The 22,292-nt window shown below is 40.8% G+C and overlaps 1 protein-coding gene across 7 annotated transcripts in view; it reads right to left on the bottom strand.

The window, feature by feature from the left end:
- The window catches only part of LOC106886152 (multiple epidermal growth factor-like domains protein 6), a 216,600-nt gene extending 194,591 nt beyond the window's left edge, over positions 1–22,009 (bottom strand). For all 7 annotated transcript variants that reach the window (XR_001411584.1, XR_001411585.1, XM_014938859.1 and 4 more), the window contains exons 1-4: positions 21,863–22,009; positions 7,874–8,008; positions 7,123–7,232; positions 5,584–5,688 (exon numbers count right to left, since the gene is read on the bottom strand). Coding sequence is in view for 5 of the 7 variants with exons in the window: in XM_014938859.1 (XP_014794345.1) it covers positions 5,584–5,688; positions 7,123–7,232; positions 7,874–8,008; positions 21,863–21,963 (451 nt within the window). In the remaining 2 variants the exon portion in view is untranslated. The remainder of the gene's footprint in view (positions 1–5,583; positions 5,689–7,122; positions 7,233–7,873; positions 8,009–21,862) is intronic.
- Positions 22,010–22,292: the final 283 nt, after the last annotated feature.

Raw genomic sequence — 22,292 nt, 5'->3', positions numbered from 1 at the left:
AAATGCTCAGTTGTAGTTATTCTTTCCTAATTATGGTAGCCTCTTGCAAAGCCTTTGTAATGCTGGGATTTTGTTTCAGTCATGAAATTATAAAGCCTTTTCAGTTCTCACTCTTGCTTTTACTTCACGTTTTAAAAACAGCAGAAGGCAATTGGTAAAACTAGCTGTAACTTGAGGCTTGGTGACAACGCGTTTAAGAGTCAAAACTAACCCCTCATTTTGCATGGAGCAATTTTATGTACACAAGGAGTAAACAAAGTTACCCCTGTTTGTAGAATTTGGAATGCTTTCACTACCTGCATGTCCAAGTACAAGTCCCAGGGCTGAATTAAACAAACTAAATTAAATTAATTTACTTCCATGTCCAGCTCAGGTGGCTGGCAGGACTTGAACAAGATTACCTGGACAACTAGTGAATAACAATGAAACCAACGTCGCAGCAGATTTTATTCTTGGCACTGGGTTTTACCATTTCTTTTTTTTTTGTTACAAGTCTTCCTTCCCTCCCTTTCAATGAGCCCAAGAGAAATGGAAATCTCAAATTCCAAACAAGTTAAAATATAGAAAGAAATACAGCTTGCAAGTTTACATTGTAATTGATATAAGTCTATTATTACAAGACAAATTGCAGCAGACAACAAAAGAGACAGCTCAATCTGTTACAGAATCCTTGTAATGGCTATATGAAGAGCTCGACCATTTCACTCATAAATCTTTCTTCTAAGTTTTTATTGCTGCTTGTGTGGGTAAAATAATAAAACTATGGAGTGAAGTATATAAGAGATACAGTAATGCATTTCTAGTCACAATTACATCAAGTTTGTTACAGGAACCATAAACCTTATGGCATCTAATCAGAAATAATGTCGTGTTACAGGCTGCTAAGACACCACATGGTATCTTTAAAAAGTCATTAGATGCGATCGTGCAAATTGTGAATAATCATCTCCGCTACAGACCACTATGATGCACTGGGCTGTCACAAGTCATTCCTGACAGTCTGTCACAAACTGTCTGCAGGACAGGCCAGGACAAAGCACGGAACAACTCCATTTCCAGGAGGCTGACCAACTCACTAAGTCAGTGGCAAATAAAAACTCAGCAAAAAGGAAAAGCCAAGTTAGAAGAATCTCAAGATTCATGTTCCCATTTATTTTTTTTTTTAGAGTAACGGATTTTAATAATATTTTTATAATAATTTCTTGTTGATTGTCTGTAGACTGTAGCCCTCAGCAGGTACATCATGAGAACCACTGCACAAGTGAAACTGCAGAATTAGCTGTCAGCACGGAACGACATGAACAGAAAGAAGATAAGCAAAGAGGCTGGAGAGGGGGAGATATAAAATGCAACAATTTTGCTCAAAATGAGTGCAAGTACAGTTATGAAATGCCCACGGTTCCTCCTGTCAGGAGATTGACAGGAAGCCACAACATCAAAAGTGACAGGAACCAAGATTACAACCAAGGATGCTCAACAGGCAGCTTTCTGCCAGTACTTTGTGGTCTCATATCCAGTTAGAGCCTCCCTTCCCCTGCAAAGCCCCTGAGAGGGCTACCTGAACGCTCCTGCCAACAGGGGGATGCAGTCTAGAGGTACAAGGCAGCATTCCTCTGTACCAAAGACAGTCCCCTTCAGCAGGGGACTTCTACTTCACATAGAATATGATCTTTTCCACTGATATTTTGTAGCACGTGTTCCAAAAACATATACTGTGTTCTTCCTGGCACTCGTCTGTTCCACTGAATCCTCAAAGCAAAAACTGTTGGTGGGAGAGATTCCTTTTCCTTTGGGTGAAGCGTTGGACAAAATAAATCAAATTAATTTCCTTCCATGTCCAGCTCAGGTTGCTGGCAGGACTTGAACAAGATTACCTGAACAACTAGTGAATAACAATGAAACCAACGTCGCAGCAGATTTTATTCTTGGCACTGGGTTTTACCATTTCTTTTTTTTTTGTTACAAGTCTTCCTTCCCTCCCTTTCAATGAGCCCAAGAGAAATGGAAATCTCAAATTCCAAACAAGTTAAAATATAGAAAGAAATACAGCTTGCAAGTTTACATTGTAATTGATATAAGTCTATTATTACAAGACAAATTGCAGCAGACAACAAAAGAGACAGCTCAATCTGTTACAGAATCCTTGTAATGGCTATATGAAGAGCTCGACCATTTCACTCATAAATCTTTCTTCTAAGTTTTTATTGCTGCTTGTGTGGGTAAAATAATAAAACTATGGAGTGAAGTATATAAGAGATACAGTAATGCATTTCTAGTCACAATTACATCAAGTTTGTTACAGGAACCATAAACCTTATGGCATCTAATCAGAAATAATGTCGTGTTACAGGCTGCTAAGACACCACATGGTATCTTTAAAAAGTCATTAGATGCGATCGTGCAAATTGTGAATAATCATCTCCGCTACAGACCACTATGATGCACTGGGCTGTCACAAGTCATTCCTGACAGTCTGTCACAAACTGTCTGCAGGACAGGCCAGGACAAAGCACGGAACAACTCCATTTCCAGGAGGCTGACCAACTCACTAAGTCAGTGGCAAATAAAAACTCAGCAAAAAGGAAAAGCCAAGTTAGAAGAATCTCAAGATTCATGTTCCCATTTATTTTTTTTTTTAGAGTAACGGATTTTAATAATATTTTTATAATAATTTCTTGTTGATTGTCTGTAGACTGTAGCCCTCAGCAGGTACATCATGAGAACCACTGCACAAGTGAAACTGCAGAATTAGCTGTCAGCACGGAACGACATGAACAGAAAGAAGATAAGCAAAGAGGCTGGAGAGGGGGAGATATAAAATGCAACAATTTTGCTCAAAATGAGTGCAAGTACAGTTATGAAATGCCCACGGTTCCTCCTGTCAGGAGATTGACAGGAAGCCACAACATCAAAAGTGACAGGAACCAAGATTACAACCAAGGATGCTCAACAGGCAGCTTTCTGCCAGTACTTTGTGGTCTCATATCCAGTTAGAGCCTCCCTTCCCCTGCAAAGCCCCTGAGAGGGCTACCTGAACGCTCCTGCCAACAGGGGGATGCAGTCTAGAGGTACAAGGCAGCATTCCTCTGTACCAAAGACAGTCCCCTTCAGCAGGGGACTTCTACTTCACATAGAATATGATCTTTTCCACTGATATTTTGTAGCACGTGTTCCAAAAACATATACTGTGTTCTTCCTGGCACTCGTCTGTTCCACTGAATCCTCAAAGCAAAAACTGTTGGTGGGAGAGATTCCTTTTCCTTTGGGTGAAGCGTTGGAAGTAAAACAGTTTATTTTATGGTAAAGTTGCACAGGTAAGTGAGGAGAAGGGAACAGACTACACTTAATGATCATTTTAAACCACAATACGTTACCATTAAGTAATGCAGTCACGTTAAATTCAAGCTACTTTTAAAAAAGCAATATTCCAACATCAGCCAGAAAAACAGAGGCTGCGGTGCTAGTTCCACAGTATGTTTTCTGTAGTTCAGCTTGCAACAAATACGATACAAACCTCCCAAGCACCTGATGGGAGACGCCTGCAATGGTTAAGAGGCCTTAGACTCTAAATTACCTTGCTTTTGTTAGGCAGGTGAATTGTCCATAACATTTTTTTTCTGAAAGGAGGTTTTTCCCTTCAGAATTTAATTTATAAACTCGCTCCTGCCAGGCTGCGATAGCAGCTACTGTATAAACCTGAAAATGATGACTACTGAAATTCCATTCAAGCCTTAGGAATCAATAGAAAGCAGGCAAACCACCAAGATAAAGTTCCACCCAACTGCAAAGAGCGAGAACTGCAGGATCCCTCACATTGTTTCTACAGTGTCTGCAGTCACCAACCTGTGAAATAGAGACCGCACAATCTCATTTCGGTTTGAAAACCTGCCCTGTACTATCCACGTGCTGCACCCACATAATCTGCCTGTCAGAAAGGCCTTCGTGCCGTAGGTCTTTCCAGGCAACAGAAGGAGGTTCAAAAGACTAGCAAAGATGGTTTAGAATTTGCTGAGACTTATACTGCATTTGGTAAAAGCTTATTTTATGGGCTCCTTGGAGACCCTGATCCTCCTTACCTTGAAGCAGCAGCTCTACTGCAAGTCAATAACAAAGTAATCTGCATTGGTGTCACTCTGGTTCATACCAAGTTACAGACAAACTTGTTGTTTCTATGGGCAGTAAAGAAATACACAATTAAAGCAGACTCCAAGGGAGATGCTGAACTGAACTAATACTGTTTAAGACAAAAGTTGGCACACTCTGGTCTGATGTCAGCAGAAGTTTCATTGTAAAGAGCTCTGCATTTTATTTAAATGCTTGCTCATAAGTGAAAAATGTTATCTATGATTGGGCATCAATGAAACAACCCTGTTGCAGCATTTGCTGACTCTGCATTTCCCACTTACCAAGGATGCTGCAACTCCAGCTGCTTTATTCCCTTCCCTGAGGAGGCTGCTGCCCATACCAACACAGCTGCTTTGGTGCAGAGTCCACACAAGCCCCAGCTCATCACACAAGCCTTGGTGGAGCCCAGAGATCAGAATATGAAGGAGGTTGTGATGCGAGCACGGTACAAGCCATTTACCAAGTACAGGGCTTGGCTTTTCAGCTCTTGAAGGGATTGCTGTCAACAGTTGTTAAAATTCCTTCTCACTTGTACTTCAGGACAGACAAGCCAGGTGAGGATATGAACATACCAGCATTTAAAAGTGAAAAACCTAAATATTCAAAAAATCTGCCTTTCTTTGAACAAAACACAATGCGCTTCAGTTGAAAAGGAAATCGTCATTTGTCTAATACAAAAGAAATCTTTTGTCCCAATCACAGCCTACTCTGAAGAAATGACTTTTTTCCCCTCCCTTTAAGAAGCTAAATGGATGCAGTTCCATAATTTTTTTGAGAGCTTTACACAGTATGTGATGGTCTTATTTCACAGAAATTACAAGACGACCCGTGGTGGGTCTATCAGGTTGTGAACCAGCATATGAGAGAAAAAGACTCCCATTGAGAGTGAGTGATAGTCTAAGTCACATAGAATTTAGTCTATAATATGCTAGAACACAGTTACTGAAATAAAAGATTGGTGCATAAATTATTTCAAGAATAGTAGGAAATATTTGGTAGTGCTCTGTAAAACCAGCCTTCCTGTTTTCAGATGCACCATAAGAAGTCCCATGAATAAATACATTCGGTTCATTTGCTGCATGCTTTAAATTCTGAGTCAAAACAGGTTGGGCAATCTCATAAGGGTAAAAGAAATGCTGAGGAATTTAGCAAGAGTGCCACGAGAAAGTGCGTGTTCAGAAGCAATAGATATCCCAGTGGACACCCCTGCTGATATTCAATGGCATTAGCCATTACAGAAACTCATCTGATACCAACCAAATTAATATTTCATCTTGCTTTGTTAAAACTCCATGCCAAAAAGGCAAATTATGGAAAACAAGAGAATAACCAAATAACCAGATGGAACGCAATAGAGACAACTTTAATTTAAAGTCAACGTTAATAAAATATTCATGTCTCAACAAATATTTTTACCCAAACACCAGATGCATTGGAGGCAATTTACATTTGACTCACCATACTGGCAGCGAGGACCCTGAAATCCTGCAGGACACTGGCACATCTGGGATCCTGCTTCAGAACATTTCCCTCCATTGAAGCAAGTGCCAACAGAACACAGAGCTGGTGCACACAAACAGAACGAAACAGGGTTGGTTTTCTGCCAAAGATCCTCCAGAATTGCCTCTTCCTTTCCAAATAAGAAATCCAGCTTTTTATTTAAGCAGAAAGGCTAGACTGCAGTTGAACTTGTTATCATGGGTATAACTACCATGTCGATATGAAGAAATTTAACTTTAATAAAAATAAGACAACACAGTTTAACCTAAAAATGCTTCAGAGGCAGAAGACAGTTTCTCAAGGCTCAAAGCACTACCTGAATCCAGAATAAAAGAAGAGGTGAGCTGCTAGAGAATAATTCAGCAATGGTTAAGACCCACTGGTATACTAAAAGATATCATGTATGTCCAAGGGAATTACAATACTTCCCTTCCTCCAACGCAGAATAGCATTTAATTACAATAAGTTAAATTCCACACACTTGAGCCAAACTCTCAAAAAGTATCAAATATAAATGTATCAAATACAAAAACTCAACCACTTTGGTGCCTTAAAGAATTCAAAACAAGTCTGCGCTGCTCTTTTAGGAAGAAAATAATTTTATATTGCCACTGGTGCTCAAATACATTCAATTCCTTTAAACCAGAGATTAAAATACAGATTCTAAACATATCTTTGCCTTCTTACAACACAACAGGTGCACACTAAATATGTCGATTCAAGCTAAAACTAACAGGAATACCTCTCAGGCTTGTTTCCATTTTTTAAATACAAAGAGACAACCATAAAGGCAAGCTCTCTCAATGCAGCCCTCAAGTTGGTATGAAGATTACAAAAATCCATAGGAACAGATGCTGACTTTCATACAGAAAATACAATTACTGACAACACAGTAACAAAACTAAACAGTGAGTAAATTGCTATCTCCTACTTATGTCTCGTTAACAGTGGCTGAAATGCTTCCTTACCATTTAAATTAAATTCCACCTTTTAGGAAAACATCCAATTGTGATCAGAAATTACTGATAGGAACAGGTTCTCACCAGGTGGAGAACCACAGGGTAGAAACACAATTGCTTCAATGGCAACAGCAGCAGTGAAAAAGCCAGAACCAGTCAGATTCCACAATGAATGCTACATCCAAGAAACAAGTGCCTCACAGCAGATTTCTTTGTATAATTTGTGTAACAGCAATAACTTTGGTTGGCCTGTCAAAGCCAGGCTGGCACAGAAATGCTGCAACAACTACAAGGAGAAATTCTGTTTCCACTGTTTAGATTGAAATTATGAGTTTCTTGGTACTTTTACATGACAGCTTTTGTATTTTGAAATGAAGTCTCTTTCCCCATCAATAGGTTGCCTCCTTATAACTGGAAATCCCAGTTATAAATAGCAAGAAATACAACCCTACTTTCTAGAAGCATCAGGAAGACACTAAGGCCTAAGGATACCCTCTCTTTTCATTAATTATTTGTCACAGATTTGCTATCAACTTACAGTGCAAACAGCCAGGCTCATTGTCACGTTGGACCCACCCAGGGCAGCACTTGTAGGCAGTTTGATGCTCCATTCTGTACGCCTGCTTGTACACCGTGTAGTACCCTGACCTGTGAAGAGAATAAGTTTAAGGGAACAACCACCACTTCTATTCAGCTTATTCACATCTCATCAGTAACAAACTCTACTCATAAGTCATATTTACTATACATTTTTTCAGCCCCTATCAGTAGTCCTTGTTAAAAAGGAAGCAAATACAGCAAAATGCATCCTGATAACATCAGATAGCTCTAATATACTATGTCCACGTATTTTCTGATGAATTTGTATTCAGCCAGTCAAAGGTGAGTAATTTTGTTTTCCAATCAATTTTGGTTTCAGCTGTTGGGGGAGTTGATCTCCCATCAGTTCTAAGCATATGACAGAAACAGAAAGGAGTTCAATTTTTCAAAGCAGATAACTTGACAGCTGGACTTCACCTAAAACAGGATGAGACAGGAGCATTTTCTGATAATAAAAAATTGTGATCTAAAGCCAGCCAAGAAGTTCATGACACACCCAAAACCAAAAAAAAGTTACATTTTCTCCTCAGTAATATTAAAGTAAAATCTCAGCAGGATACGCTATATCCATAACTAAGTCAAACATTTCAGATTAAATAGTTTACAACTTCTCTCAAAAAATAAAAAGTTAAAGAATTTGCACTAAGTTGAGTAACAAAATTAATTTATAACAGTAGATAAAATATTACCTTCTCTCATAGCCCATACACCACCTCCTCCCTGTGCAACCTTGCTTCCACATCTTGACCATACGACTAAAGGCTTGAACACACGGCTGTTGGTGTCCAACCAGAGCCAACTCCAACACTGGACAGACGTTTGGCCTTCAGGGAAAGAAAAAGATATACTTCATTATTTCTAGCACAAAATTCAGAAGTCTAGAGAAATACACATAAAAGTATGCTATGTATAAGAGTTTGGAACAGATTTTATATTACTATTTAAAAATACCATAGTTCTATGACTTTTTTTCCACCTTGAACAGACCAAGCAACTCTCTTGCAAGAAAGTTACAGTATCCATAAACACCTGAGGAATCATGATCCAATGACTTCAGAATGGCAAACAGTCCACAGACATTAATGAAGCCACAATTTCATTAACATATTGGTTGCCCAAGTCACAAACACACTCCTGATGACAATTTTTACCCAAATGGCCCAGCTCACAAAACACGATGGTGCTTTGTTCCCAGAAAATGAAAGCTAAAGTGTTGGAGCAGGATTTAACACTCTTTGCTGCCTCTCAATGTCACCAGCCTACAGCAACCCTTTCAGATGAGATGCTGCCCCATAAGCTGAGGAGCAGATGAATGAGGTGAAGGAGCCCAACACCGAGACCGCTGAAGGTCCCCCCCACTACGTCTTGTACATCCAAGAGCCCCTATTTCAGCTGATGTGCCAGGGTGGGAATCAAAGACTTGACAACTACAGGCACTGACCTCCACAGCTCAAAGCTACTGCATCGCCAGCCTCTGTACATACAGAATGAAAAACCCAGTGCCAGCCTTAGAAAACAGCACGTAAACGGAACAAAATACACAATGAAATTCAGGCTTGCACACAAGTCAATGGAAGCTGTATTGTCGATTCAAGGGCAGATAAGATTTATCTAAACTATTGCTGTGGAAAATGTATATTCTGTGTATTGCTATCAGTCCCCTCAGGGAACCACATGAAATTCATAAGAGGAAGTATCGTTGTTCTCTGCTGATTATTCCTAAAATAACAAGACCAAAATAAAAGCGTTGCTTTGTAGGCTGATATAAAATCTTCATCCTGCTACCTAGCCCTAGTTACAAAAATAGCAGGATTTCAGGAGGTATGGAGGGTCAAAAAAAAAAAAAAAAGGTTACACGTTGATGGGGTTTGCAGAGATTTTGCCAGCCTTATTCTGATTTCTCTGCCCTGGTGTAAATTAGGAAATGCTGCATGCCAGAAAATAACTGCATAAAACATGCGAGGTCTAACTAAAGCCATAGAATACATGGGGGTTTGTTGTCTTTTAAGGCAGGAGCCTATTGTAACAAAAATTAAATTAATTCCGTGATATTTTTTTTTTAGTAGTTTACAGCTTGTTAACATAATAATTAAATTGTCAATTCCCCAAGATAGCCTTTTGTGGCTGGTGAGGCTTTTCAAATTTAAGCCTCAATGACTAAAATACAGGGGGGAATCAGGGACCTTGTGTACCCACTCTGGGAAACAACACTCAGCAGTTGGGTCCTACCAGCCAGCAGACAAGTCCTTCCCCAAATTTCTCTTGGAGACCCCTCTTCAGGCTAGAGAGTGACCAAGAGGAAGACACACTCACACACTCATTTTCTCTGTCAATCAACAGAGATATAAATGTGAGCCTGTGTTAGGAAAAAAAAGGGGGATTTTTGCATTAATAAGATAACTGTTCTAGCCCAACAGCTGCCTGGCGGTTAAAGTTATCATTAGTTACACTGGATATTGTTAATATCTCATTCAAGATTTACAGTGCTTTTTATCTCAGAGGCCCAAAGTAGTTTTACAGCTCCCTATTATGCCTGAACACCACGCAAGGTGGCCTTTCTAATAGAAAAGTACATCTTTCATCTGCAGGTCTTCAGGTAGTTTACAAACATCATTAAATTAAGCCTGTGCAGAACAGGAAAGTACTATAAGTGTGATCATTTTTACTGCTGAGCTAAATACTTGGAAGAAACCCTGCCTGCCTAGATCAAATCCACTCCATTGTATTCCCAGTACTGTGCAGAAGACTCCCAGTACTCAGAGACCAGTGGCCATGCAAAGCACAGCCAGAAATGGGAACTCCAACCAGGTCTCCCAAAGGCACTGCAGCTCTGCAGCTGGGAGAATACCTGGGCCATCCACCTCAGAGTAAAGAGGATCTTTGCCCAATGAGGACACTCCAGGAGAGAAACGGATCAGATTTTAAGAAACAACCCAACTACTCCTTCAGGAGTTCCAGGTAGCCTATGGAAAAGAAGTTATGAAAAGCAAATCCACAATTCTTTGCTCTGGTTGTCTTATCTCACCATGGAAATAGAATATATTTGTACTAGGAAACCTTATCTTGACAGAAATTACTTTCCTGAACTAGAATGCCTATTTCTCCCAGGCTTCAGAAGAACTGCTCATCTCCATCATCCTAAACCCCACTTCCATTGGGCATCCCTCCCACACTGCTCCATGTTCCTCCTCTTACAGTGCTGAACCCATTTTCTATATTGTTCTTTATTTCCCATTCCCTGAGTGTGCCTAAGCTGCAGCTGCCAACACCACACAACCAAACAGAAGACAGTAGCAGCGTAGTTCCACATGGCTTTAAATTTCCTCAAAAGCCACCCTTCCTCCACATTCCCATGTCATCTCCATTATTTTGCAACGCTTCCCTTGTGTCCCAGCTACCCCTTCCTCTCCAATTACTTCACCATTTAATGTATTTAGCTGAAGTTGAGAGCAATTGTTTTCAAGCTGTTCTTAGCACAAACTCCGCTATTTGGTTCACATCCAAAGGAGGTCTTCGTACGCCCAAAATCTTGCCTGCTTCTTTTTTTTTTTCCATTACATCTGTTGGTCTAATAAAACCCCTGCCTTACTTAGCAACCATGCCTCACTTCGCAGGCTTTTTAAAATGACTCTCCCTCTAGTGAATAGAACATCATGTACTGATAATTCATGCATATCTCCTTTTATTAGAATTGCCTAAAACTTTCCAGATGAAGGTACATTCATATGCATCGCTCTTCCATAAATAAAAGAGAGAGGCTGACAATTGTTGTAGTGACATACTGAGCCCATCCTATAAATTCTTACTCATGTGATATTGCCATGTTTCCAGGAATAGCTGTATTGACTTCTATGATACAGTTAATGGGAACAAATGGCACTCGCAGAACAAAACAAGTCAGCAGCATAAAGTCACACATTTATTAAGATTTATTCAAAGTAAGCCGTTCCTCCCAGATGCCCTTGGGATAATTTAAAGGCAGATATCAAAACCTTTGCCACACTATAATTAAATTGCAGCAATTGCCTAACATGTAATCCTCTGCTGGCAAAGCTGGGAAAGAACACATGCCCTCTCCAACAATTAGCCATCCTCACAACCCCCCCCACACGTAGTCAACACACCAGTTTTCAAGCCATCTGACTCACTTCTTGAGTTTATAGGTAACACATCAAAGAGCACAGTTTCTTGAACAAGACTACAGCTATTGAAAATAGTTTTGTATTATGGCATTCTGTTAACTAGAAGCCTGAAACCTCAGACTAACCTGAAACCTCAAGTGGATGTAAGGAGAGGAGGAGAGCTCCATTTTTACTCTTATGCCCTTAGCATTCAGAAAAATATTTCTTAATGGGAGTTTAAGCGTTAAAACAAGCAAAACACACAAATGCATATTATGTTCTATGATTTGATTGATACACCAGTCCCTTAAAACCTTTTTATACTGATGCTCTCTGTTAGCCAAGACTAACACAAGGCTATTATTAGCTTGTCAGTCTGACTCGGGCAAGCCAGAAAGCTCTCTTTTAATATTTGCATTAGGAGACTGCCCTTTAAACAAAGACACCCTACACACTTCCAGCTCAAGACTTAAGATTCTAATGGACAGATAATTAGACCAACACGAAGCGAGAGCAGCCTTGGCTAATCACATGGCTGTGGTGCCTGTGAACCGCTGCACAATGGGAGAAGTTCAGAGAAAATTAAAAGCATCTCCAGGTGGGATATAATTCATTCCTGTGTTTAGAATTTAAAAAGGAATATGTATCTTCATGCAAAAAGACAGTCAAAAAAGCACCCGTGGAGGTGTATTCAATGGCAAACCTGGCTCAGGAAGTCCTGGAGACTCAAGACACTGAGGCTGAAGCAGAGTCTCACTGCATGCTCACCCCTTTTCTTATTGTCCTCACTAGCCATTGGCTACTCACTCCTGGAAGCAGCCCACAATCTCAATGAGCTCTGGTCTCACCCACCCAGCCTCTCATAGTATTTGGACAGCATCCCTGCAGTCCTCAATGAGTCACTGGCAGTTGTGGTCATTTGTGCTGAGCTGCAACTCTACGTCTTCCACCTCAAGCTGTCACCACCACCAGCACCACCTCAACTGACCTACCCTGAGAAGGGACCACAGCCTTCCCACAACTCATGGCAGAGAATGGATGGCAGAAACAGCATGTCTACTATCTCCCCATGTCTACTGTCTCTGCCCTTTTACCCTTGCCCATGATTCTGCAGAAGGACACCAGATATTCTGAGATGAATACCAGTGCAGCTACCTCTTTTACACACACTAATCCAAGCATAAATAATTTTATATAGGAATAGATTGGCTCTTTTGATGAAGAGCACATGGTTTTCATATAAGGAAGAGACAGATACAGGCCATCTGCTCGTGTGAGCAGAAAGACAGCTTCCTATGCGCACTCCTGGCATGTGTGGTCCAAGAGGGGCAAAGAGAAGTGAGGACATGGGAAGACAGCACAAGAGCTAGAGAGAGAACAGCTCCACCATTTCAAAAGGTACATCATCTCTCTGTGACAGGGATATTTTCTTATTCTGCCTGGCATGATCCTAACACCTGGCTCTTTGAATGACAATTGAAGCAAATCTCTCATTCTATCAATCCACTTTTTCCCAGCTCAAATGAAGCAGCTAAAGGTAGGCAGATTTAATGGTAGCGAGAGAGCAAACACACATCAAGATATCCCTAAAGGTTTATTTCAACAGCACAAACTTTAAATCAAAACATTAATGAATACGAAGCAAAGGATGATTTGGCTGTCTGATTTCAGGTCTTTCCACAGAGACTAAGTGAATGACACCACTAAGCCAGAAGGCTGTTAGCATCTTCCTAAAAGCGAGATGTTGTAGCCTGCATTGGTTCAGCTGAAGAATTTGCAGCCTGAACACTATTGATCTTCCTGTGGAACAGTCAATAGTTGAAACCTGTCATAAGCAGCGACTTGTCAGAACTCTGTATTTTCAAAACACTAATTGGTCGGTGCTCCTTGCCTTTATGCTGCTATTAAAACTTTAGAAAAGCATAGTCTGTATGCTTTGCCACATTTAGTTTGAAAACATCAAATGAGAACTTTCCTTAAGGAAACCAAGATTGTAGTCGGGGCTAAATTCTCCACTGCTGTGATGACAACAGTAGTTTTGCTCTGGAGATACAACTATGTTTTGATCAACATTAGTGGCTTTGGCCAGGAACTTCTCAGGCTAGATCATCTGCATCTCCTCACACCTCCAGCCACCCCAGCAAAACATCCCCAGCTTCTTATGAAAGAGAAGTCTAGAAAGGGCAGGTTGGCACCATGCAGAAACATGCTGTGCTGTAGAGGAGAAAAGGGCAGGACAAAGTGCTGTATGCAAACAGGATGTTGATTAAGTTTGCCATAAGTCTCATCTAAGTGGAAAGGAGAGAAAAGGACATTTCATCAGAACACAGAAAAAACCCAGTTAAACAAGGAAATAGGACACAGAACCAAAAGGTCCAACAAACAAGTTACGTATATTTATTTATAGAGAAACAAAAGATAGAGGCAAATTTTGTCTCTAGATATATACTGCTTAATAGCAACAATAATTCACAAAGGCTGGAATCACAGAAAAGGCTTCTCTTCGTTTTTAAACTGCCAAGCTCCCCTTTCCACCTTTAATCTATTTTAAGGCTCATTTCCCCACATTTTCCAGATAAAATTAATCAGCACTACCAGAGACAATTAGGACATCCTGCTCCCTTGACCGCTAATCAATTCCTGCTCTCCACTGATCCTGTATCAATATTTGTGATGTTTATATGCCCTCTGGGATATGGATTGTAAGCACCAAGCTCATTTAGATTAGGTCTCATTATCACTACTATTCTCTGGATCTGTGGAGGACGGTCCAGCACAGAAGACTCTCTAACCCCACAGGTTACTAATGCACTGCTGTGTCTTATTCACATCCTCTCCCTGATTAGATGGAGCAGCTAAATAACATGAGAGTTCTTTCAGCCTTTGTGCACTGCATCTAGATTAAGAGCAAATCAATATGGGATGATTAATTACACACTCAGCTATTATAACAACAATAAGATTTTTAGTTCCTACTGCTATCAAAGTGCAGCGTCTGTCGTTTAGCTTCTATTTAACTATCCTCCTCCCTCCCCCAAGACAGAATAATCTATTTTCGTTAGCAGGAATAGCAGAAGACAAACATGCACATCCAGATCATTTAACTATGATTTGCCAAGTCACCTTTTTTTGCATCCAAAATCAAGGAGTGGTTGGGGCTTTTTTGTTGTTTGAGTTTTTTTGTTGCTGTTTTTTTTAAAGGTAGTGTCACACAGTCTCAGTCCCCAGCAACATCCAAGGCTATAGTTTCTTCTACTGGGTGACCTCTGCAGGTATTAAGTGGCTTCTGCAGCATAGGTAAGGTATCAAGCAAAGTATAGACCCACAGGATGGCAAAAACAGTATCACCACTTTGGCATACAATTCTGATAACCTTCAAAGACCTATTTTATTCATCTTCAGAGAAGTGTGCACATTACTTTTATCCAAACTAGTTGATTTTCCCAGAATACGGCTGCTTTGGCATGAGTCCTGGTTAGAAACTGGCATGAGTTTCTGGTTAGAAAACCAGATGGGAGGTCACATACAAGGAGGAAGAAATAGTCTGCACATTCTCATTGTTAAGACAAAGCAAATAGTTATCCAGAGCATTAAAAAAAAAAAATGTGAAATTCTAAGAGGAAAGCATCAAGTAGCAGCAGTCATCTGTGGATGAAATTTCACATTAACTACACCCATCTCAGTTACCATTCCACTGCAGAAGTGTGAATAATAAAAGCCACCCCACTAAATCAGAGGTACACCCACTGGAGTTTCTTTTGGCCAGAAGGCACAAAAGGACCCGAGGCTAAAATATTAAAATAAAAATCACTGAAAGTGTCACATCACTTGTGTCACATTTTTGTTTACAGCAAGTGCCACATTGCTTGACAGTGAAACCAGTTAGAGGGTAGTGAAACCCTCAGGTTCAGTTTGGCAACCAATATCTAGGAATTGTTCACTGCTTGTGGTGGATGCCAGATTCTAACAGTTTAGAGCCAAAATATCGTTTCTTGAAAGCTTACTTTTGAAGTAACATGTAATATATGCAAGAAAAGTCCATACATGCCAATGTGTTAAAATATTCCTAGTCTTTTACTCCCTTATAAATCCGTATCTTGATACCACTGATGCAAATGCCCATTTGATTATTTAAACAAACAAACAAAAACCATGAAGCAATTTTGGTAGAGCTAAATATTTTATGAATTCTAGCCACAAAAAAGCCATGGCAACCAACAAGCATGCACTAGTGGATTAGAGTCCAACAGTGGTCAATGGGGGGGAAGAAAACCCACCAAACATTTGTATCTTTCAGATGAGAAACTCCTACTGAGGTTCTAAATAACCTGGTGTCACTTTAAAGACAAAAAAAAAAAAGATGGGCAGGCCTTGTTTCATGAAGTATAATACAATTATAAAAGACAAATTCATGCAACTGTATTTTCACCACTGATGATTCATCTGTCAAGCAGGGAGAATGTTAGGAACTATGAATCAAAGGATAACCACTGAAGAGCATCATAAGGGTTGAGGTGTATGAAACTCATTTCCTATACAGGAATATTCTCACCTGAGAAGACTAGACTCAAAATACATGTTTCATAATTTGAGCTCTTTTTTTTGTCATAAACCAATACAATGCACCTTATAAAGCCATTTTCTCAGGCGTAGCTCGAGTTGTTATGATTATTTTCAATACCGAATTAATTTGTGTACATAAAAACACAGTTCGGGCAGGGTGCTCTCTACTGAGCAACAATTTGGACTAAGTTCTGCTCTGACTTAACAAAGGGAAGGCACTGTTATGTTTCTACTAAAAAATACAAAAAAAAAAAGAATGTCACCACTCCAACAACTGCCACTCTTCTTTTCACACACGAGACTGAATATTCATCCACGGGTCAAAGGCACTGCAAGAAATACAACTGAACATACAGCTCAGCTTGTGTAGGCATTGCATCTGAAAGCTCACGTCCTCTTATGCACAAGGCAAAAAAGAGGATCTCAAGTTTACCTCCAGAACAATTAATGATTAGTTTTAAACCAAGACCAGCATGGAATCCAAAGTATAAACCCAAGACTACATATGTTCAGTATGCAATTTTAAAATGCTTTGATTTAGCAGTAATGAAAGGAAATTTCTTTCTCCTCAGAAATAAATTAAAAGCAATAGATTTTAGAGAGAACGTAAGCAATAACAGGCTTGAATTTCAGAAGGAGGAAATCTATTAACTGTGTTCAAAGAGAGAAGGTATTTAATTGGTGAATAACACAAGTCTGCAATATGGTCTGTTAACTCTCTGAGAGCCAAAGCGTCGCTTCCATCAAAGGAGGTTCTGATCACAAGCCACCCAAAGACAAGGTTTTACATTACCAGCTAATCTTACCCTTCCTCACCAGGAGGTTTCTTCAAATTTATTAAAAATACTCCATGTTCTCTGTCATACTTAGGTCATGGCACATCTAGAACTATGATAAATAAGTAGCACTGGATATAAACAATGCAGAAGAAAAGTCAAAGCAAAAAGCAGGCAGTTTTCCTAGAAATCAGAAATACTGCACACACACAGTACCTACACTTAACAAACACACATAAATAACTGAACTACATCAACATTTCATAATGCACCACAGTGAAACCTAAAGAAACGCTGACAAGTTCTTCCCTCTTAGGGTGCATTTTTGAGGAGTAACTTAAGAAGCCAAATCCCATTAAAAATGAATGGGAGCAGGGGCTTACCTACCTTAAACTTGCAGATTTTAGACTCACACAGTATGTATTAATAACTTCTGCTATTGTGATTATGGTGGACAAATTTCTAAAGCTCTTGCAGGTACTTTAAATGAGATCCCTGATATGAAAACATATGTATAAAACTGGAAAATATTTCATGGTCAATCACAAGATGAAGTTCATCTTTGATATATACAGCAACTTCAGGCTATCACTTTTATGACCATGCATTTTCATAGTCTTATGGCTATGTCAGAATTTAGGAGGAAGTTCTGATCTCATTTTTCTCCTGAAGAGCAGGAAAACATGTCATAAATCAGGAAAAAAGCTATAGCATGACGACACTCATTCATTATCTTTAAGTCTCCTGCCAACGAATATACTGGGGGAGAAAAAAAAAAAAAAGAGCCCTTTACCATCTGCTTAAAGACTAAATTCAAAATTAACTTTCCTCTAGAAGCTCTGAAACAGTGGCTTTAGCTGCAAACTCTTGAAAAATGTGATTCTGTGTTATAATGCTGACCAGCATGAGCTCTATCTGGTGGCAAGACACTGTAGTGCACAGGCTAGAATGACTATTTTTTGTTCATTGTGATGTTCACATTCACAAAGATGAGAAACATCTCAGTCTTCAACATGTATTTTTCTTTCCTATCAACAGCTTCTGGATATTAAAGGACAGCAGGACAACAAAACGAGACTGTCATAACTCTTATGCAAAAGCCTTTAAATCATGCTTGCTAAAAATCACATTATCCAAACCTCAGAGGCCAGCAGTAGCTACCATTTGAGAATACTGAGGGTTTACTCAAAAAGAAATTAGGTAAAATTCAATAGTCTAAATCAGAATTTGGCAGCAACCACGTCACTGGATCACATCAACCAAGGTTTAAAGAGAGTTGATAAGAAGGAAAGAAAAACTAAACCTAATCTCACTTAATGTAAGATACAAATGTAAATACACCACAGTGGCAAATCAGATCTGAATTTTCACCAGAAAATCTGCAATCATTTTAATCACCAAATCTGTGAAGATATGACATCCCATTCGAAGAAACAGAAGATTATACTGCATTACTCACTTCAGCTCAAAAAAAAAATAAACATACTTCAATCCCTTATTTAACACTAAGAATACAAACTTTCCTCACACCTGCAAATTGGCACCACTGGAGGTGAAAATACAGTGCATTGGCTGAACAGGCAATATACTGAGACAATTTCTCACCAAGAAATGATTATACAACCTACTTTTCACATCATTTGGACGGTATTCTGACAAAACTCCAGGCTCCAAGTTTAAGCTCTATCACCATATACTTTATGGAAGCTTTCTTTCTTTTGTTACTTTGTTTTCTGCCCTGCACTCTAACATACAAAATGACAGGCCATTTATTCTACTGTAACAATCAAAATTCAGATGCATCTCTTCATATGGAAATGCTTTGTACACCAGTACTTTATTTTGAAATACATTCCAGTCCTCAAAAGAGCAGACTTCACCCTGTTAATTGCATCTACTTGCCTAAAATTTGTTATTTATTGAAATATTGTCCACAACCACACCTGTTTACAATGAGACATGCTGCAACACTCGTCCTGCATCCCTGTAGCCCAATCACTGATACAGTGAAAGGACCAAGTTTGCTTGAGTGTTGCAAATGTAGATACCATCTGAAAGCAAGATTTTGCTTTTGGGAATATGATTTATCTGGAGGAGTACAAGTAAGCCTGCAGTGCCCCATAGAATTGGAGAAGCTGGAAAACAGTTACTCAACCAGGAATCCAGCTCTAAATCCAGGTGTTCCTTGGAATGTGACCAAATTTACTTGCTTATGGATAGAGTAAAAGTGTGCAGCTGCAACATTCGAGCAGTCAAAAACCCTAAAGAAAATAGTTTTATTGCAAGATGGTGACTGGATCCTCTAAAACCCAGATCAGACCCTTTAGATGTCATCCTGGAACCTGCAAAACCACAGAGCAAGTCAATGGGCTTAACGTTGGCAAGGGACAAAGTTTGTCTCAGGACTTGTTCAAAGAAGTCCTCACTCATGTATCACTTGGGAAGAGACGAATTCATTCCTGAGCCGTCTCTCAGTCCTAACTGTGAAAGGTAATATTTATTGCACAAAGGGGGTTCCTAACACATACCTCATAACTGCTCCGTCCTGTACAGCTAGCCATGAGCAAACATCTGTACTTCTAAAACTTGTAGTGGAATATTTCTCTAGGAGAGGATTTATCACTTCTGACAGCACCTCAAGCCCTCTACTCTTAATTCCTATTTCTGCCCTGTCCCACAACCACCCCCAGCCTTCCTGAAAGCAAACTCCACACTAGATAACTACCCATCACACCTACAATGACATTGCATACCCCAATTGTGAACTGCAGAGTTCCCCGAAAAGCAAGCTGCTAAAAAATGTGCTTTTTATGACAAAAGATGGTTAATTCCTCATTTCAAGGCCTAAATAGCAAGCTTTTTCAATGAAAACCATGCATTTGTTCTCTGGTCGTTCCAGTGTTCTCTAAAGTTCTAATACAAGATCATCAAGGGCTAATTGTCTGGAAACATAGTTGATGGAAATAGCTAGTCATCCTATAATCTGTTCTACATTAAATCTCCTCAGGGGGCTTGGAAGCAGAATACCAACATCCACACAGATCCCTTGCATTTTTAGCTAGCAGCAAATACTCAAATTAGCAGCAGAACGAAAACAATTAGGAGGAATATCCTGTATATCCTCAGCCACAGAAGATCTCAATCAAAACAACAACAGCAAATACTACAGAAGGAAACACCCGGCATGGTAAGTTCCACAACATACAGTTGTTGTTCTTAGCCCATTGACTGAAAATGACCAATGTAAATAAATAAAAAAAACCAAAAGAGAATTACTTTTAAAAAAAGGCAATTAATGAAAAGTGTCCTTTTGGACATTTCACTGTTGCCTGGGCAAAGCTGGCAGGTTCACTCCTAAGGAGTAATGACTTCTTGTATTTCTGTTGACATCAAAGATAAAGACCCTAAATAGTGTGAAGTAAGTTTGGAGTAGCACTTATACTCACCTTAGCTCAAGAAAAGCAATAAAAATTATAATAGTTGCAGGAATATGCCTCTTGGGAAAAACACCCAAGGCTCTGCCACAGGTATGGGGGTTTGGGTGGGTGTTCTTTGATTGCTGCTGGCTATTGGTGCCTTGCTGCTCCCAATGACTCCAGCCCAACAGTAATATCCTCATATACTTTAATTTCCAGAAGGCAAAATTTCCTATATTCTTTCAGTGAAGCTATCTTTCAAAAGGTAAAAGCAATCAGAAATTGTATGGAGGCAATTCACAGTTAACACCACCTCCAGCTTCAAAAATGCAGAATCATAGGTATTACAGATATGACAAATGCAAATAGATTAATGTAGGGCGAGAGTATTCTTCCTCATAGTAGAGTAATTACTTATAAAGAGAGCAAGAAGCATGGCTGAAAGAAACACGGAGTGCTTTTAAAAATGAAAAATGCTTCACCAGAAAATGAACTTGACTTCTCTAAACATTGTGATGGATACTTAGTGCTCCAGCAAAATGGAGTAATGTAAACCACCTTAAAAGCACTTCTAGTAAATACATAGTTACATGATATTGCATACAAAAGCAGTGAGCAAGAGGCTTAGAAATTTCAATTTTGTGACAGAAGATATAACTAAATTGAAACCAAATATCAGAGATGTTAATTATACAAGGGTGGGATGAAGTTGATTAAGTTAAAAAAATCAGGAAGAGCAAAGAGGTTAGAAATTAGGGTATACACAGACATCTGAAAAGGCTGTTGTCAGGTTGCCAGGGGGGAGGGGGAAACAGCACATTTCTTGAAAAATACAAGAGGAGCTTGGCAGAGAAAAGGTGCCCAACACAAAGCGGGGAGCAGTTTCTATAAATTTCATTTTCTATTTCATTGAGCAAAAAACTTTAAACCATAAGAGATTTTGTGCATGCTGTCAGCTATTCCACTATGAAAACTGACCAGAAAACTACCTCTTGACAAAAAACCCTACATTGCACTTACAACAAAGGACATTTGTTGCTCACGCCAGGCAACACACCTCATAGAAAACTTCCTCCTGCAGAAGCACCCACATGCGGCCCTAACTCCTTTGTGTCTGCAAAGGAGCTGAGCTTCCAGCTGCCGAGGGATGGAAGGGATGGAAGGGATGGAAGGGATGGAAGGGATGGAAGGGATGGAAGGGATGGAAGGGATGGAAGGGATGGAAGGGATGGAAGGGATGGAAGGGATGGAAGGGATGGAAGGGATGGAAGGGATGGAAGGGATGCTTCCCACCGCTCTCACCTCCTCGGGGGGGCTCTATTCCTCCTGCTTGCATTTACATTTCAAGACTCTGATTTTCTCTATTGCTGGTCCCCCCCAGGTGAAGCTCCCCGTGACCCCTCGGAAAGCGGGGACCAGCTCAGCTCGGCCACCCCTTCGCTTTTTGAACCGGGGAGGAAGAACCAGACCGGGTGATGCTGATGCTCCCTCTGAACCTCACTTCACAGCTCGAATCAAAGTCAAACACACACAAGAACCCGCCCGCCTTCCCTCGGGGGCTGCAAATCTCCCGAGAAACCCTTCAAAAACAACTCCACGGAGCAGAAATCCACGCCGCGGGGGGGAACTCGTGGAAGTTAAATGCGCACCCCGCTAAACTTTCCGTGCCGCGGAGTTCACCCACCACCAAACACCGAGCTGGGGAACCCCACCGGGACCCCAACACCCTGCCCCCGCCGGAGACAAAGGCAACGCTCCGGGGCGATGCTGCCAGCCCCCCCCAAAGCCCCTCACTCACTCACATGCCCCGCTGCAGCCCCCGCTCCTCCGCGCCGCTCGCCCGGGCCACCAGCGCCCAGCACAGCCCCAGGGACAGGAACGCCGGCCCCGCTCCCGCCGCCATCGCCCCACCGGGGGGAGAAGAAGGGAAGGGGAGGCGGTGGAGGGCGACCGCAACCACCGGCAGCACCAACCCCGCTCGCCACCCACCCTCCAAATCATTTAAAGCGGCGGCCAGGCGCGCCACGGGCTGGGCGGGGACGACACGCCCACGACACGCCCACTGTGCCTTCCTCCTCCTCCTCTTCATCATCCTCCTCCTCTTCATCCTCCTCCTCCGGGGGTCCTGGGTGCTCCCCGCCCTGCCCGGGGGCTCAGAGCGCTTCGCTCCTGGGTTCTCCCCCCTCCCCGGTTCCGTCCCTGTACTCACCGCCTCCCCTTTGCGATGTCTCT

The sequence above is a fragment of the Calidris pugnax genome, unplaced genomic scaffold (assembly GCF_001431845.1).
Source record: "Calidris pugnax isolate Ruff unplaced genomic scaffold, ASM143184v1 scaffold52, whole genome shotgun sequence".
NCBI lineage: Eukaryota > Metazoa > Chordata > Aves > Charadriiformes > Scolopacidae > Calidris > Calidris pugnax.
The sequence above is the reverse complement of the archived record's forward strand: the minus strand, read 5'-3'. Positions and strand labels throughout refer to the sequence as shown.